Source organism: Balaenoptera musculus, chromosome X, assembly GCF_009873245.2.
Source record: "Balaenoptera musculus isolate JJ_BM4_2016_0621 chromosome X, mBalMus1.pri.v3, whole genome shotgun sequence".
NCBI lineage: Eukaryota > Metazoa > Chordata > Mammalia > Artiodactyla > Balaenopteridae > Balaenoptera > Balaenoptera musculus.
The window spans coordinates 61,115,847-61,133,459 of NC_045806.1; the positions used below are offsets into that span (position 1 = coordinate 61,115,847).

General features: G+C 36.7%; 2 protein-coding genes and 1 pseudogene across 2 annotated transcripts in view; all 3 read right to left on the minus strand.

Annotated features, from left to right (window-relative positions):
- Nucleotides 1-7,126: 7,126 nt before the first annotated feature.
- On the minus strand, nucleotides 7,127-12,010 carry LOC118888568 (annotated as a pseudogene).
- On the minus strand, nucleotides 8,712-9,889 carry LOC118888567 (regulator of microtubule dynamics protein 1-like). The gene is given in 3 exon segments (XM_036839772.1): nucleotides 8,712-8,831; nucleotides 8,834-9,561; nucleotides 9,563-9,889. Coding segments are annotated over 3 exon segments (939 nt in total). The 5' UTR covers nucleotides 9,727-9,889; the 3' UTR covers nucleotides 8,712-8,784.
- Nucleotides 12,011-12,135: 125 nt separating the features above from the next.
- Nucleotides 12,136-17,613, minus strand: part of ABCB7 (ATP binding cassette subfamily B member 7) — a 139,137-nt gene continuing 133,659 nt past the window's right edge. The window contains exon 16 of the mRNA XM_036839771.1: nucleotides 12,136-12,558. Coding sequence (XP_036695666.1) covers nucleotides 12,343-12,558 — 216 coding nt within the window. The 3' untranslated portion in view covers nucleotides 12,136-12,342. The remainder of the gene's footprint in view (nucleotides 12,559-17,613) is intronic.

A 17,613-nucleotide genomic window follows, 5' to 3' on the forward strand; every position in this document is an offset into this window, starting at 1 on the left:
TCTTAAGTCAGTTTCGGTAGGTTGTATCGTTCTAAGAATTTGTCCATTTCCTCCAAGTTAGCTGCTTTGTTGGCACACAATTGTTCATAGTCTTTTTCAGTCTTTTTTATTTCTGTAAGATCAGTAGTGATATCCTCTTTCATTCTTTTACTAATTTGAGTCTTCACTATTTTGTTACTGGTGAGGCTAGTTAAGAGTTAAAAATGTTGATCTTTCCAAAGAACCAACTTGTGATTTTGTTAATTTTCCCTATTAACTTTATATTCTCTATTTCACTAATTTATGCCCTAATCTTTGTTATTTCTTTTCTTCTGCCTGCTTTGGGTTCAGTTTGGTCTTCTTTTTCTAGTTTAAGGCAGAAGTTTAGGTTATTGTTTTGAGATGTTCCTTCTTTTTAAATATAGATATTTACAGCTATAAACTGCTCTCCAATGACAATTTTACCTTCATCCCATATGTTTTTGTTGTGTTTTCATTTTCATTCATCTCAAAGTATTTTCTAATTTCCCTTGTAATTTTTGACCCATATTTAAAGTGTCTAATTTCCTTCTGAAGTCCCCAAGTTTTTCTCCTTTATTACTGATTTCTAATATATTGTGGTCAGAGAACACTCTTTGTATGATTTCAATCTTTTTAAACTTATTGAAGCTTGTTTTATGGCCGAGCATATGGTCTATGAAGAATGTTCCATGCACACTTGAGCAAATTGTGTATTTCCATTCTATTCCCTTGTTGATCTTCTGCCCAATTGTTCTATCCATTATTAAGTGGGGCCTTGAAATCTCACACTATCATTGTTGAATTGTCTATTTATCCCTTTAATTCTGTCAAGTTTTTGTTTCATCTATTTTGATAGGTTCTTAGGTGCATATATGTTTTAAATTGTCATATCTTCCTGACAGATTGAATCTTTAATCATTGTGAAATGTCCCTTTTTATCTTTAGTAACATTTATTTGTTTTAAGGTGAATTTCATCTGATATTAATATAGTTACTCCAACAATTTTATGGTTGGTGCTTGCATGGTATATATATATATTTTTTCTATCCTTTTACTTTCAACTTATTTGTATCTTTGACTATGGAGTGCTTCTCCCATAGACAGCATATCTGTTGAATCAAGTTGGATCTTGATTTTTTAAATTCAATCTGCAATCTCTGCCTTTTGATTTAATTAATTCATATTTAATGTTGTTATTGATATGGCTGGGTATACGTCTTCCATTTTAACTTTCTTCTATATGCCTCATGTCTTTTTTTCTGTTCCTCAATTATTGTCTTCTTTTGTATGAAGTGGATATGTTTCAGTGTAATATTTTGATCCCTTTAATATTTTAAGTGTATTTTTAAGAGTTATTTTCCTGGTGGTAGTTTTAGGGCTTACAATATACATTCTAACTTACCAGAATTTACTTCATTTACACTGATTAATTCCAGTGAAATATAGAAACTTTACTCCTATATAGCTCCTTTCCATACCAACCTTTTTGTACTATTATTATTATATATATTACATCTATATATGTTACAAACTAAATATATAGCTATAATTATTACTTTATATGATCTTATATCTTTTAAGACAGCTAAGAGGAGTGCAGGTATATATTCATAGTTTGTCATATTGACCATATTATATATCATTTCTGGCTCTCTTCATTTGTTCTTGTATATTCTAGGTATCATCTGCTATCATTTCCTTACTCCAAGACAGCTCTGTTTCCACCCCCAACAGAAGAATGATACACATATTATTTCATGTGGTTGCTTTCTAAGTCAAAAGAAGTTTTTAAGTCTCTTAAGAGAAGAAAGGAAAAACATGAAACTATACTCTTTTGCAAGTACCTATATGAGTGCCTTTATTGGTGCTCTTTGTTTTTTCATGTGGATTTGAATTACTGCCTGGTGTCACTTGCTTTTTGCCTGAATACTTCCTTTTATGTTTCTTGTAATATAGGTCTACTAGCAATGGACTTTCTTTTTATTTATCTGGTAACATCTTTATTCCACCTTTATTTTTGAATGATAGTTTTGAATATAATATTCTTGGTTGATAGTTTTTTACTTTCAGCAATTTGAACATGTCATCCTTCTGTCTTCTGGCTTTCACTGTTTCTAATGAAACTTAACCTGTTAATCATGTTGGAGTTTCCTTGTATGTGATATCATTTTTCTCTTACTGCTTTCATGAGCTTTCTCATCTTTAGCTTTCAACATTTGACTATCATGTGTCTGAGTGTGGGATCTCTGCGTTCATGCTACTTGGCGTTTGTTGGGCTTCTTTGATGTGTAGACTAATGTTTTTCATCAAATTTAGACATTTTCATCCATCTCTTTAATATTGCTTTTCTGCTCCTTTCCTCTCCTCTGGTACTCCCATTATGCATATTCCCATTGGTATGCTTAATGGTGTTCCACATTTCTCTGAAGTTATTTTTCTTCATTACTTTTTCTCTTTGGTCTTCAGATTGCATAATCTCTATTGATTTATCTTCAAGTTCACTGATTCTTTCTTCAGTCAGCTCAACTATACTATTGAGCTCCTCTAGTAAATTTCTCATTTCATTCATTGTATTTCTCAACTTCAGAATTTCCATTTGGTTCTTTTTATTTTTTAATTCTATTTCTTTATTGACAAATCTTTGTCTGCTACATCCATCATCTGGGCCCTTTCTAAGGCAATGGTTATTGCCTGCTCCCCCCAACCCCCGTGCATCTGGGTAACTTTGTTTCTTTGCATGTTTTATAAATGTTATAAACTGGACATTTTACGTAGTATCTTATATCATCTCTGGATAATGATCCTCTTCCTCTGGGGGATTCTTACTTGCTTGGTTGTTTATTTCTCCTGCAGTATGCAGTCTGATATCATCTTTCTCTATCTTTTAGTCTAGCTACCTAAGGGTTGCCCCTGGCTTGGCATAAAGCAATTACTGGTCAGTAAGATTTTTACCCTTTACCACTGGATATGTGTGTGCTTGGAGGCTGCTATCATAGTTCAGAAAAGTTGACTTTTGACCCATGTTCAGCCAGGGACTAGTAGCTTGGAGGCACCTTCTCTGTTCTGAGAGGGCACAGCCTTGGACATACAGTCTTCGATTGCCAGGAATGAAGGTGATTTTATTTTTAAGCCTGTGCTCCTAGGGTCAGAGCAACATTTTGTTCAGTCAGTATTTGGTCAAGTTCCTTGTGCCAATCAAGCTTTTGCCATGTGTTGATGGGTCTGCATGTATTGGGAAATACTTTTAAATCTGTCCCACGTTCTTCTCTGATTGTCCTGAGTGGGTGCAGCCCAGCACATGCACAGTCTTTTCAATCCCGAGTTGACTGTACTTGCAGGAGGACTCCTCTGGGGCTCCCTCTGGTTTCTATTAAACTTCTGGTTCCTCTGCTGCTTTGCTTGCACCAGCTCCTCCTAATTGCTCTCCACCAAGATCTCCATTGTTTTTAACAATGCCCTTAGGGATGGAGTTCTCCATGCTCTGTTTCAATGAAGTCAGTGTTCTGAGGCAGACCTGTGGAACTTTTTGTCCTCATTGAGTGCCTTTCCCTTTGGAAAAAACCTCTGCATCACTGAACCAGAGCTAGGGGCAGGGGGCCCAGAGTGAAACCACCACTCTGAGTGGGCACCAGGGCATGGTGGCAGTCCCTAGTACTCTCGGTTTTTCTCTGAGTGAAACCTCTAACCTTTGAGTTAGCTGAGGTGGAAAAAATCAGTGCCCCAGTATACTCAGCTTGTGCATGGAGTAGTGCTTCCACCCTAAGAGTGGGGGCTCGGTGGTGGAAGGGATCTCCAGTACTCTTGGTTGTGCCTACTTGGAATGGTTTTTACAACACAGTGTTGGGGAGATGGGAAATGTAGGCAGCTACCTTGCCAGGGTGAAACTGTAGCCCCAGAGTAGGAGTTGGGGAGAGAGGGAGCCCTACCTTCCCCTAACATCTTCAACACACCTGAAGAGAATAGAGCACTAAGGGTTGAGCTTCTGTAACAAAGACCTGGTGAGGTGGAGAGTATGCAGGTAATTCCTCAAATGCCACAGACTCCTGCTGTCCTTACTGAGACTTAAGTCTCTCAGATGAATATTTCTCCATTTGCTTTATGCCATTTGGACAATTTCTAGATACTTTAAATGATTTTTAAAAAATAATTTTTACCAGTTAAGTTGTTGTTTTGTTAGAGAGGGTCTACTGAACCCCTTACTTTACCATTCTGGATGTCTCACCCGTCTCTCTCTATATATATTTAACATCTTTATTGGAGTATAATTGCTTTATAGTGGTGTGTTAGTTTCTGCTTTATAACAAAGTGAATCAGCTATACATATACATATATCTCCATATCTCCTCCCTCTGGCGTCTCCCTCCTACCCTCCCTATCCCACCCCTCTAGGTGGTCACAAAGCACTGAGCTGACCTCCGTGCTATGCGTCTGCTTCCCACTAGCTATCTATTTTACATTTGGTAGTATATGTAAGTCCATGCCACTCTCTCACTTCATCCCAGCTTGCCCTTCTCCCTCCCTGTGTCCTCAAGTCCATTCTCTACGCCTGCATCCTGCCCCTAGGTTCTTCACAACCATTTTTTTTTTTTAGATTCCGTATATATGTGTTAGCATACGGTATTTGTTTTTCTCTTTCTGACTTACTTCACTCTGTATGACAGACTCTAGGTCCATCCACCTCACTACAAATAACTCAATTTCATTTCTTTTTATGGCTGAGTAATATTCCATTGTGTATATGTGCCACATCTTCTTTATCCATTCGTCTGTCGATGGACACTTATGTTGCTTCCATGTCCTGGCTATTGTAAATACAGCTGCAATGAACATTGTGGTACATGACTCTTTTTGAATTCTGGTATTCTCCAGGTATATGCCCATTAGTGGGATTGCTGGGTTGTATGGTAGTTCTCTTTTCAGTTTTTTAAGGAACCTCCATACTGTTCTCCATAGTGGCTGTATCAATTTACATTCCCACCAACAGTGCAAGAGGGTTCCCTTTTCTCCACACCCTCTCCAGCATTTATTGTTTGTAGATTTTTTTTGATGTATCAATATATTTTTGAACATAACTTCTGAGTGGAAATGTCATTCAGCAAAAAGAGAAATGGATTGGGTGTCAGGACCCAGAATTTTCATCCCAACTTGGCTAACAGTAAGCTCAGTGACTTCTGAAGTACAGTTTCCTCATTTGTAGAATTGAGGAAATTGTATTAAAGGACCTCTACATTCCTTCCAACTCTAAAATCCAATGACTTTATGAAACAGAAATGGAACAGGAAGTCACCAGTGAAAAATATTCTACTGTAGCTGTGTGAGAACAGGAAGTATGTAAACAATCCACTGCTTTTTTTTAACCAAAAATGGTCCAACCTATTTCTAATTAGAGCATGTACTTCATTTCCAACTCTACCTAGCTAATCAAAATACTAGTTTAATGTGTGGTTTGCAGTCAAGACATTTTTCCACCCCAAAGGTTTCCTTCCTCATCATCAGAACTGAGAAACTGGGGGCAACAGAAAGTTGCCTTTCACTGATTGGTCATTAAAAGTATGACATCTTAATGCTAAGTGAAAGCACTACAATTTGCTACCATTTTACCCATATTATGAGCACTGCAAACAATTACTTCCTCTCTGAGACAATTTCAAGCTTTCACCTGTTGCATAAGGCTGTAAGGCCATACTCCCAGAGTGTCTATTAAATTATCTGTACTTATTTGGAGTGTGTGAACGGCAAAATACTAATTCTCCCGGTGCATTGCAGAAGAGTTGCTTCAATGGGACACCCATTTCTAGTCACAAAGACATATTGTTTATTTAGTACTGATTATCTGCACAGATTGTTGTAACAATAAATCTGGTAAAGAACCTCCCTCACAGAGTCATTTTGTCTTAACTAATCAGTTTTAACCAGCTTATTTGACTTCATATTGTCATTTACTATACAGTTTACATTCAAAATCTATATACTCAATGCAGGGAGAGAAGGGACCTTTCTATAATTTAAGAAAGCTGCCATTGCAAACATATTTAAATGCTTTCAACTACTAATCCACAACAGAATATCCTATGATAAACCTACAAGGTAAGAGAATTATGAATATACATTGGTAAAAGTTGCTACTCCCTGAGACATCCAGCAATAAGGAAGGATAGGAGCAAGATGGCAGTGTGCACAAAGTGATCCAGAAATAAGGAAACATATAATCTTTAAATATCTTGCCTTTAAAAGCAAAACATATTTTTAAACTAGCCATCTTCACAAACTGAGCTCTGTCAGCATCTAAGGGAAAAGGCAAAATATTTAACTAAAGGTATAGAAAAGGTGCAAATCCCTGCACAGGAGAAGTAAATGCATATTTTGAGTTTATCCAAATGTTAAGGCCTCTTTCTGATTCTCACAAGTGACCCTCAGATTTGAGCTGTTCAAAAATTTCCAAACGAGCCCATCTGCTCACCAAGATATTTCTATGTTAAAAACCTGCAGGAAGGCATGTGGCCCAGTTTTCATGATCCCAAATTACCTTGGTTTCAATTTAATTTTTGTAAACTGGGATTCCCTTAGGAAGAAAGTAAAATTTTCAATCTTAAAAATAAAGGGATATTAAGAAACAAAACCCTATCCCTTGCTCCATTTTCAGAGCCCATATTCCAAAACTGTAGCTTATCTATCCCAAGACATTAACATTATGTTGCAACACTGATTTAGAAATTTGTACTTTTGTGTATGTAATACTGTAATGTAAAATTAGTACATTATAATAAATGTCCCTTTTCTTGGCATTTCCTCTGAATGAATCATTTTAGGAAGCTTTTGTCTATTATGCCACTGTATAGAACCACCTAAGATGGAGTTAACAGAAAAATATTTGACTTAGTTGTGGCCCCTACAATAACTGAGTTTTTCAGGTAATTTTTTATTAGCTGAAAATAGTGGTTAATGACCACAATGACCCAGTGGTCTAGAGACCACCAGAGACCACCTCCAATCATATGAAAACAGCTTCAAATTTCTTAGTGGGGAAATTTCCCTACCCTAAAAACATTCCTTTTTTTTTTTTTTAGTTTATGTAAAAATTTATTTGACCAAAATGTAGAAAAAGTGATACTATTACATATGACACAGTTGCAAGAATCTAAATGAAAAGTGTGGGTTTTATTCAATTGCACAATTTGCTAGTGTATCTCCTGGGTAGTGTGATGCTTAATAAATAGGAGTGAGGGGCAGAGGATCTGGATAAACTAGAAGCAGGGTGATTTTTAGTCAGAATTATAAACTTGAGTTGGCCCCCACACTGCTGGGGAATGTGGAATATTTCAGCTCTAAGATGTTAACTGAGAAAGCAGAAATCTAACAAAGCCAAACTGTGCAGCCCTGTCTACAAAATACTCCATATCCAGTTTAAGCAGGAGTTTCCTGGTCTTTTATTAACTTGGTCTTGAAGAAGGAATTAAAATTCCAGATAAGTAAATCTCCAATTTGCCAGTCCCTGGAGTATAGAGGAGATGAAGTTAGGCCAATTACTTTTTCATCCTTACTTTGCTGTCAGAGAGGGCTATTCTGCCCAATATTTGTTTACAGAAAGTCTTACTCAACTATTGATGGCTAGCAGTCTTTTTGATATGGCTTCTCTGAATAGGACTGAATTCTACAACATTCATTCCTGCTGAGTGGATGGCCTCATATCAGAGCAGATAAGCATGGGTCATTATTGGAATAAGACATCAGCTCCTCAGAGAACAACTTTAGAGTGAAAGAAGCATAGAGAAGAGCATATCAAGGATCTATCCAGAAAACATTTGGGTAATTATTATGACTCTTTTCCAAGCATTCTCATGCTGACTGCTCAGAGGATGTTTGTTCTGCACGGTGGAGTGTGGAAAAGAGCCAGGATGATTAGGTTAACCTCTGTGTGGTTTATGACTTCCCATAGTAACCTCACCCCAACCCCCTTTTTTGCTCTGGATGGAAAATCCCCACCCATTTTAATGTGATGGTCCCTGGCTTCCTATAGTGTGACCAACGGTGGATATTCTTCAACCTTTTAAACTGACCCATGACTAGACATCGGAATCTGTGTTTTAAAAGTGTGGGGTTGTCTATTCTCCCAGGAACCAAATGCCATCAGTCTTGAGAGTATGCTCAATATGAAATACCCTGCCTACCTCAGGAATAAATGCAATTTAAGGATAAAAACAGAGCTGAAAAACCTGATGCTATTTGAAAAAAGGAAGGAACAGATTTAACTGGTGCTCAAAGCTTTTCTGATACAAAATATTTGGTCATGTATTCATAATTTGCTTGACATTTCCAGCAAAGCAAAGAGACAATAACAAAAGAAACTTCTTACAAGAGAAGAGAAAGACACAGAGCTCTGGAGTTTTTGTTGGAACAAAACTCTTCTGTTTTGGTTCTATACAGTTTAGTTCATTTAGTGTCTGATCCAGTGTTTGATGTAAGCCCACGTTCTCTTCTTTGGCCTGGGCAAGTTTTTCTTCCAGCTCATCAATTGTCTTTTCCAGTTTTGCAACTGTTGTCTCTGCAAATTCGGCACAGGTCTCAGCCTCTTTCAGTTTGTCAGACAGAAGTTTAATTTCTTCTTCATGTTCATCCTCCTTTTCAGATGCAGCCTCTGGCAACTTCAGGTTGTTAGTGACACTGAGTTCTTCTTCCAGGTCACCACATTTTATTTTATTTATTTATTTAAATGGTTAATGTATTTATTATCTTTATAATTTGATGAAAAGGCACTGCTTCTTAGATATTTCATTGAAAAATTCTCAGTTCTTGTCACTGAAACCTGTAAGCAACTGAGCAGCTTCTGTCTCTGTTTATCCTCCTCTGTGTGCGCTGGATAGTCCTTGGCTTTTGTTAGCCAGAGAGCAGCAAGCTTTTTGTTGTGTAGCTTCAAATATGTCTTTCCTAGAAGAAGCAAGTTTTTGCTGTAGAAGTTTGGATCCACTTGCTCTGCCCTGTGAAAGTAGCCTAAGGCCTCCTCATAGGTGGAACTAGGAGCTGCAAACAGCATTTTAGCAATTCTTCTTTGATACCAAGGCATTTCAGCAAATGTGTAACACCAAATACCTATAAGGTGAATTGAGGTAGCATCTTTAGGGTTGAGTTCAACTGCTTTCTCAAAAGGCTCCTTGATCATGTAGGCATTTGCAATTTTAGCCTTGATTCCTTCATAATCTCCAACATCGCTAATACAGATTGCATACCACTTATGAGCTGCAAAACTTGATTCATTTTTTTCTAGTGCCCTTTTTGCATACTCTAGGGCTTCATACACCAAGAGCTTTTTCTCCTCTTCTGAGGTTCCACTGAGTCGACCTATAACACGTGATGCCCGTGCCAAACGCCACAGTAACTCTGCATCTTCACTTTCCTTGTACTGGGATAGCAACTGGTAAAGTTTTTCTGTTTCTCCACTTTCATATAGGTAGTCTGTTTGTTCAAGGATTTCTTCAACTCTGAAGACTTTGGCTGCGGCATGAACCATAGCAGCCTGGGAAATGACTTGATAAGTTTCAAAACCCAAATAAGACAAGGCAGAGAAGACTTCTTTTGAAAGCTCCTGGGTTTCCCATCACCTCAGCACCGCGGAGTCGCCAAAGAACGCACTGCTCGCAGCTGCCAGCAGCACCCGTCGGGAGCCGAGGTCCCAGGGCAGCGCTACGTCCCAAAGGAAGGGAGCGCCAGAGTCGCAAGGCTAGCGCCATGATCCGCAGCTCGCAGGCCTGACCCCTCACCCCTTTGGCTGCTATGAAGCGGGGCGGAGTGAAAGGCGCCCGTCTTTCCACAGAGAGCAGCGTCCACTGGCTTCTGGCCCCGCTCCTCTTCTTCTCCACAGCGTCAGGTCACCATATTTTAGTTCAGACACCTTGGCACGCTCCTCCACCCGCTCCAGCTCACCCTCCAGGATGACCAACTTACGAGCTACCTCCTCGTATTTGTGGTCAGCCTCCTCAGCAATGTCCTTGGTCTCTTTGAGCTTCATCTCCTGAATCTCCATCTTCTCCTCATCTTCGTTGCCCAGTTTTCTATCACCTTCATTCCTCTTTTGCTCTCATTTGCAGCCTTTTCTGCCTCCTCCAGCTTGCGCAGGGCTGTGGCCAGTCGTTCCTGAGCCCTGTCCAACTCCTCCTCAATGAGCTGGATGTGTCAACTGAAAGCTGCCACATCACCTTCAGCTTTCTCACCACTCGCGCTCGCCATCCAGCTCCCACACTGTAGGCCCTGCGCGTGGTCCTCCGCCTCATCCGCCTGCTGCTGCAGGGCCTGGTTCTTGCGTTTCACTGCCTCCAGGGAGTTGAGGCCAGCCATGGCACGGAGGCGCATGCAGTGGGCGGTGGGCAGTGGCGGGCGCTCGTCTTGGCTCCAGCAAGAGCTGCAGCAGCTGCGCCCCAGCCCCCGACCCTTTGCCTACACCAGGTCCTATCCTTTGACTATATGTTTCCCATATCACAAAATCACTTACTTTGAATACCACTATTCACATTCAAAATGAATATTACTAATGATTACTTCAATCTTACCTGTTTGATTATGCAACTAAGCTAAATATTTTCCATCAGCAACACTGGAAATGTATAGAAGGAATTAACAGAAGCAAAATTTCTATCTAATCACATTTCTAGTAATGCAGCTGGGTTATTCAAAGGACTTTTTTTTGCTGTTGTTGTTCCTCAGAAAAGCAATCACGTCTATGGCTTCAGTGTAAGAAATGTCCAAAACCTCCCATTTTGCAGCTGATTACGCATCTCAGTGTTAACTCCAACTCCAAAAGCAAGATGCTGCACCACTTACTGTGCTTTCAAAGACTAACCATAAAATACTGGCTTCAAGCTACTTATCAAATCACCTTTATATAACAAAACTGCAGACCCAATAAGTTTAGATAAGTTTAGGTATCTACCTACTAATGACAATACAAATCAGAAAAAAATTAATCTCACCCATACCAAATTATCACTTAAAAGACAATAAAACCATAGACAAATAAATGCTTTAAGATTTTTTCTGAGAAATAAAGCCTCATTATATAGTTATGTGGCTGTTCATGATACACAAGTTTTTCAAGCTGAATGATTACTACCAAACAAATTAAAGCAAATTCAAGTTGGAAAGGGAGAAGAGCTTTCTAAGTGAATATATACCAACATTTTATTAATTACTTCTTGATTATCTTGTTTGGGCTCCTCCTTGTTATTTCAAGCTTAAAGGAACTCATTAAACTACTGAAAAAGGAAGGGAAGACCTGGTAATAAAGTAATTCTGAAGTGTCAACACAGATTAGAGTCCTGATCATCTAAATATATGTGTAATCCTCTCCTATTTGCCTAAAGGTCATTAATAATTTTTAAGTAGATGTTGCTTTATACACATGTACACACATGCATGTGTGCACACATCCCATTTGGTTGTTTCTTTGTATAACTTCAGATAGCAAAAGCAGTGCACTTAAGATGGAAATAGAAAAGGCAATTAACTTCCTAAGCTTTTTAGATCACTCCCAGTATGGTAACTCTCAAATTACATCAGGGTTTATGAGTCTTTAAAAAGAAATGTATACATTTTGGTCCAAAACAAAAGCAACACCTCATTTGGTGGAAAAATAAAATTCCCACCGCTAGATGACAGTTACAATGCTGGTTAATGATGAAGAACATTCTACATACCAACATGAGAATCAAGGTTTTTCCTCTTAAAGGTATATAGTGGCAAATAATTTTTAAAATGTAAGTATAGTTATCTATCATTGAAGTATTTCAATGGGGGAAGGGGAGGAGAAAAAATGAACCTATACTCTCTTATTTTTTAAAAAATTTTTAAGAAACAGACACTTTCCATCTAAACTGTCAGCATAAAAGAGGTTTGAAAAACTACAAAAAATTTGGAAACCAATCTGATTCATCTGGTTATGGATAGCAAATGGCTATCAGGCCTCAAAAATGGAAATGGGGTAAAGTCAAATAGTAAGAAAAATTATGCTTTGACCACAAATAAGGCAGTAACAAGAAAATAATTTGGGGATAATATAAATATCACATTAAATAGATTGTGAAAGATGTAAAACTCAATTCCCTTTCCAAATAAATCTTATCTAAAAGAAGGATTATTGAAAATGGGAATGTATGATTTTTTTTAATAAAACAATTCTGCTTCAGTGCAAATGTGTAGTCAAGGAAAAAAAAGAGAGAAAGGAAGAAGAGAGGAAGGAAGAGAGGAGAGAAAGGAAGGAAGGAAGGGAGGGAGGGAGGGAGGGAGGGAGAAACAAGAAAAGAAAAGAGAAGAAAAGAAAAGAAGAGAAAAGAAATGAAAAGGTTTCATGTGACTTAGCAGGAACAGTTTCCACAGCCTTTCACACTGTTGACAATTTCTTCTTGTAGTTTCATCCTTTCCTCCTCTTTGGACACATTTTCTTTCTTTGCATCCCATCTGGGGTTATCATGGTTCTGCACATGGCTGCTCTGTGTATGCCACATTTCTGAATAGATACTGCCAGGGTTAGCAAGCAAACCATAGTGGGTACCACGTTCAGCTACCTTACCCTAATAAGCAAAAACAAGAGAAACGTAGAGAAAGTCATATAACTAGCATAATAATTGAAAATACATAATACTTACTAAGCAAGAATTTTGAAAGATTTGCATTCATTAAAATACCTTTCCCAATTCTTCATTATAGTACAAATGGGAAAAACTGACACAGGAATGCCTTCTTTACTGTTGAGCTATTAGTCCAGTGAACAAACAAAAAGCTATGAAATTCCATATACCATATACCATTTCACTTAAAGGAAATAAAATTTGAATGTTTCATTTTTCATTTTGAAGAGCAGAAAGGAAAGTGAAGATTTTCTAAAGGTGGTATTTTCTGTAATCAGTAAATCAAATTTAAATCAAATTTACATCAAAAGCAGTTATTTATACAGAGATTTAAAGGATTTTTAAAAAATATCCCAAAATCCTATGTGTACTTTGAAATAAAAAATATTTCTCCATGAAAAGTTTATTTCTTCCAGTAACTATTTTTCTTAACACTGGCTATTAAACTTAACATTGCATAGAATTGGTATTGATTCCTAACTCTTATCTACAATTAATTTGTCTCTGGACAGCTACTGCTAAACATGTTGGGAGACAAAAGTAATTTTGTCACTTTTACTGGTACTCCTGGTGAGAGGACCTTTACAAATATACCCTTAAGCAAAATAACTGAAATTTGTTGTGTGCCCACTTCTGAGTGGTTAATTCAAGGTTTCTCCTTGATTGCTGGCTGGACAGTCTAGGAACTATTTTGCTCAGCTATTTGAACTCTGGATCCTGAATGTAGTCCTCAACTTTGGTATCTGTGGACCACTTCACTGGCACAGAAGTCCCCATGGTTACGTATTTTATATTTTTTTATTTACCGCTGTAAAAAACAAACAAAATAAAAATCTCACTGCACAGACATAAAAAACACATTTATGGTTACCAAAGGGGATGGGGAGGAGGGAAGAACAAATTAGGAGTATGGGATTAACAGATACAAACTACTATATATAAAATAGATAAACAAAAAGGATTTACTATATAGCACAGGGAACTGTATTCAATCTTCTGTAATAACCTATAATGGAATATAATCTGAAAAACAAAAACTGAGTCACTGACACAATATTGTACATTAACTACACTTCAATTAAAAAAATCCTCAATGGAAACTGCATCAAAAAGTATTAGAAAGAATGGAATTATTTTTGCAGAAAACCAATGAAATAAATCACAAAAAATTTATCCTGCTATAAAAATGTATATTATATTTTAAATTATTTTTATTTGTATTAAAGCATAAATGTACACAGCTTAAAAAGTCAACTAATAATTACAAAGTTTATAACCGAAAGTACAGTCTTTTGTCTCCTTCTCCACCCTTGAATATCTCCTTATCTCCAAATCTGTAGCTATTTCTTCTGGCATTTACACACACATATACATATTAATGAGATTCAGCACTTTTAACTATTCCACGTTCCCAATGCCTCACTCTTCATTCTCCTAATAACATTGGTTATATCATAAATGTTATTTAAGTTAATACACAATGTGTACTTTATTATGACTATGTAAGTATTATCTGTTGAGCCAAGTGAAGTACTAGGATTTTATATATATTTTCTCATAATTTTTTATTCTTCCTGGACATAGTAACTGCCTTATTTTTTCATTTGCTTAGTTTTCTATGTCACTATTGGTAATTCTCTCTAAACTTTAAGCCTGTCTGAACAGTATTTTTCTCATAATCAACTATATTAGGTAATCTATTATTCAGTCCCCACCCTGCCCGGAGATATTTCTCTCACAGCTTTTAAGTTCTTTTCCTTATGCTCAATTCTGAAATTTTATGATAATTTGACTTTTATTTTTCTTTCCTCCATTTATTGTGGTGGGTTCTTGGTAGGCCCTGTCAATCTGGAAACTCATGCTCTGAAGTTCTGGACATTTTGGGGGTATTATTCTTTAGTTATTTCCTTCCCTTTTTCCTATCCCCTCTTTCTAGAACAACCATTAGTCAAATGTTGGACCTCTTAGACTAGTTCTCTTGTTTTCTTATCTTTCCTCTATTTTCTCTTTTTTTGCTCTACCCTTTGAGATTTTCTTGACTTTATTTCAGCAATGACTTTTTTCATTTTCAAAATCTCTCGTTCTCTAGTTGTTCATTTATTTATTTACTATCTCCATTTTAAATTTGAAATGTTGCAAGAATGGTAAAAATGAATGCCTATATATGCTTCTCCTAGGTTAGCAACTGTTCATTTTTCCATATTTGCTTTCTCTCACTTCATCCTATCTCTAAATTTACACTACTTTTTGCTAAATCATTTAAGAATGAGTTGTGGACATCATTACATTTCTCCCCTAAATATTTCATTAGCATGTATCTCCTGAAAACAAGGACATTCTCCTACATGACTAGAATACAACAATATCACACCCAAGAAATTTATCTAATATATAGCTCATATTTAGATTTTACCAATTATCCCAATAATATCCTTTATTTTTTCCATCCAGGATCCAATCAGGATCAACACATTGAATTTGTAAGTTTCCTACTCTGTGTGAGTGTGACAATGACATTTCTAAAATGTCCAGGCTTGTTTTTTAAAGAATGCCCTTCACGTTGTATTTGTCTAGTTGTTCCTGATTCTTAGATCCAGGCTAAACATTTTTGTTGCAATACAATATAGGTGATATGTCCTCAGTGTATCATATTAGGAGGTACATGATGTCATTTTGCTCCACAATTAATGATTTCAGTTTGATCACTTGGTTAAGGTAGTGTCTACCAGATTTCTCTATTTTAAAGGTACTTTTTCTCTTTGTAATCAATAATTAATCTATGGGTTATGCTTTCAAACTGTGAATATTCTATTCCCCAATAGTTTTTCACCATATGGTTTTAGCAAACAATGATGATCCTTATGTGGATCATTTATTACAATGGTGGTTGCAAAATATGATTCTGTAAACTTATCATTCCTTGTATGTGTTAGCATTTTTTTTCCGAGTTATAATTAACATACAACATTACATTAGTTTCAGGTGTACAACAGTGATTCAGTATTTTTATACATTATGAAATGATTACCTCAGTTAAGTCCAGTTACCATATGTCACCATACAAAGTTATGAAAATATTATTCACTATATTCCCTATGTGTACATTACATCCCCATGACTTAGTTTGTACATCTTAGTACCCGTCACCTATTTCATCCATCCCCCCTGCTGCCTCTGGCAACCACCAGTGTGTTCTCTGTATTTATGAGTCTGTTTCTGTTTTGTTTATTCATTTGCTCTGTTTTGTAGATTTCACATATAAGTAAAATCATACGGTATTTGTTTTTCTCTGACTTATTTCACTTAGCATAATACCCTCCAGGTCCATTAACACTGCTGTAAATGGCAAGATTTCATTTTTAAAAAAGAGCTTTCTCTAAGTACAATTATGGAATTATAGATTAGTTTTTTATTCAATGTGTTGTAATTCATTAGTATCATTATTATTATTTTTTTTGACATTCAAATCATCCCACACTTGGCCAGTGGGAACCCATTCAAAATGGTTCCTGTGTCCTTGTGAAATGCCTTCATTAATTTCCCTGCTCCAAATATGGAATCAGGCATTTCTCCAAGGAGTCCTGGTTCCTTTTAGTGAGGAACAGTATTTAGTGTCCAAGATGTAGGTGCTGGTTACACTCATTACTACTGGAATTTCATTGCTTCTAGGCCTTTTCACTGAACAGAGTTAGGAACATTTTTTTTTTCATCATGAACTGATATTGACAATTCTGTTCCAATATAACATCACAAGGCTCCTCTTCTTTTTCCATTCCATATCTGTATCTTTCTTCTCCCAAGTAAGACCTCTATTTCCCAACATCAATGTATTTACTCACATGCTCAGTCTTACAGTATACACAAAATAGTTTCAAAACAGCTACTCTCATGCTACTACCAAAAACAAACTTACTAAGTTCAAGTCTGAGTTATTTTTATCCTTATAATATATTCCACTAAGGCTAAATAATCAGAGGAATGTGTTCAAAAGTTATTTGGGTTAATTCTGCATGCTATTTTTCTTCTACATAGTTATGTTATTAATTCGTTATGTACCTAGTTTTACTTCTTTCTGTTTGTATTCAATTCCTGTTTCTGCCCCATCTTTGTGGATTTTTAAACATATAAAAAACATTAGCATGGCTCAAAAGTAAAAATAATACAAAAAAGTATAATCAGCGAAGTCTTACTCCCTCCCCTTTGTCTTCTACCCCTTTTTGTCTCCATCCTGCAGGTAAACAATGTCTTTAGTTTCTAGTTTATCCTCCCAGGGTTTCTTTTTGCAGAAACAAGTAAATATACATATGTTTCCCCCACATCCTCCTTGCAAAAAGGTGGCATACTATATACTCTTTTGCAGCTTTCTTACTTTCACTTAATTACTGTATCCTGGAACTCATGCAATATTAAGTCTTCTTTACCTTTTTTCTTAACAGCATTTGTCCTTATTTTAAAATGTTATATTTTCCATGACCTCTGATGATATTAATTATATTTTTAAGTTTTCTTATGCTCTCTGCATTGTCTACATTTTCTACTGAATTTTTTTCTGCTTGCTTTAGAGGCCTTCCTTTACTATCCACTGACACTTAAAAATACAGTATTAAAAAAAACTGACTGGAAGCTCTATGTGCATGGGAGTGGGCTCCTCAGCTGTTGGGTTTCATTGTAGGATGATCACATGGGTATCTGGTCATTTTGTGGCGGTCCCCAAATATGAACATGTTTTTTATGGGGCTACTTTTGTTTCTCTAGAGAAGAATCCTCTAATTATCTGCTGGTGAGGGAAGGAGTGGTGACAGTAGAAATAAATAATTGGTTGGCAAGGTTCTTGGAGCCAGTGGCACAGGAGGGTCTGTGGTCTTATTCTTCGGTATGTTTTGATTTCCAGTTAATCTCGCCCGTCTTTGTTAACGTACTTGGTAATTTTCTTGTGTCCAGAGCCTCTCTGACTCAATTTCCTGACAAGTAAACCTCCAGTCTCTTGCCAAGGCTGGG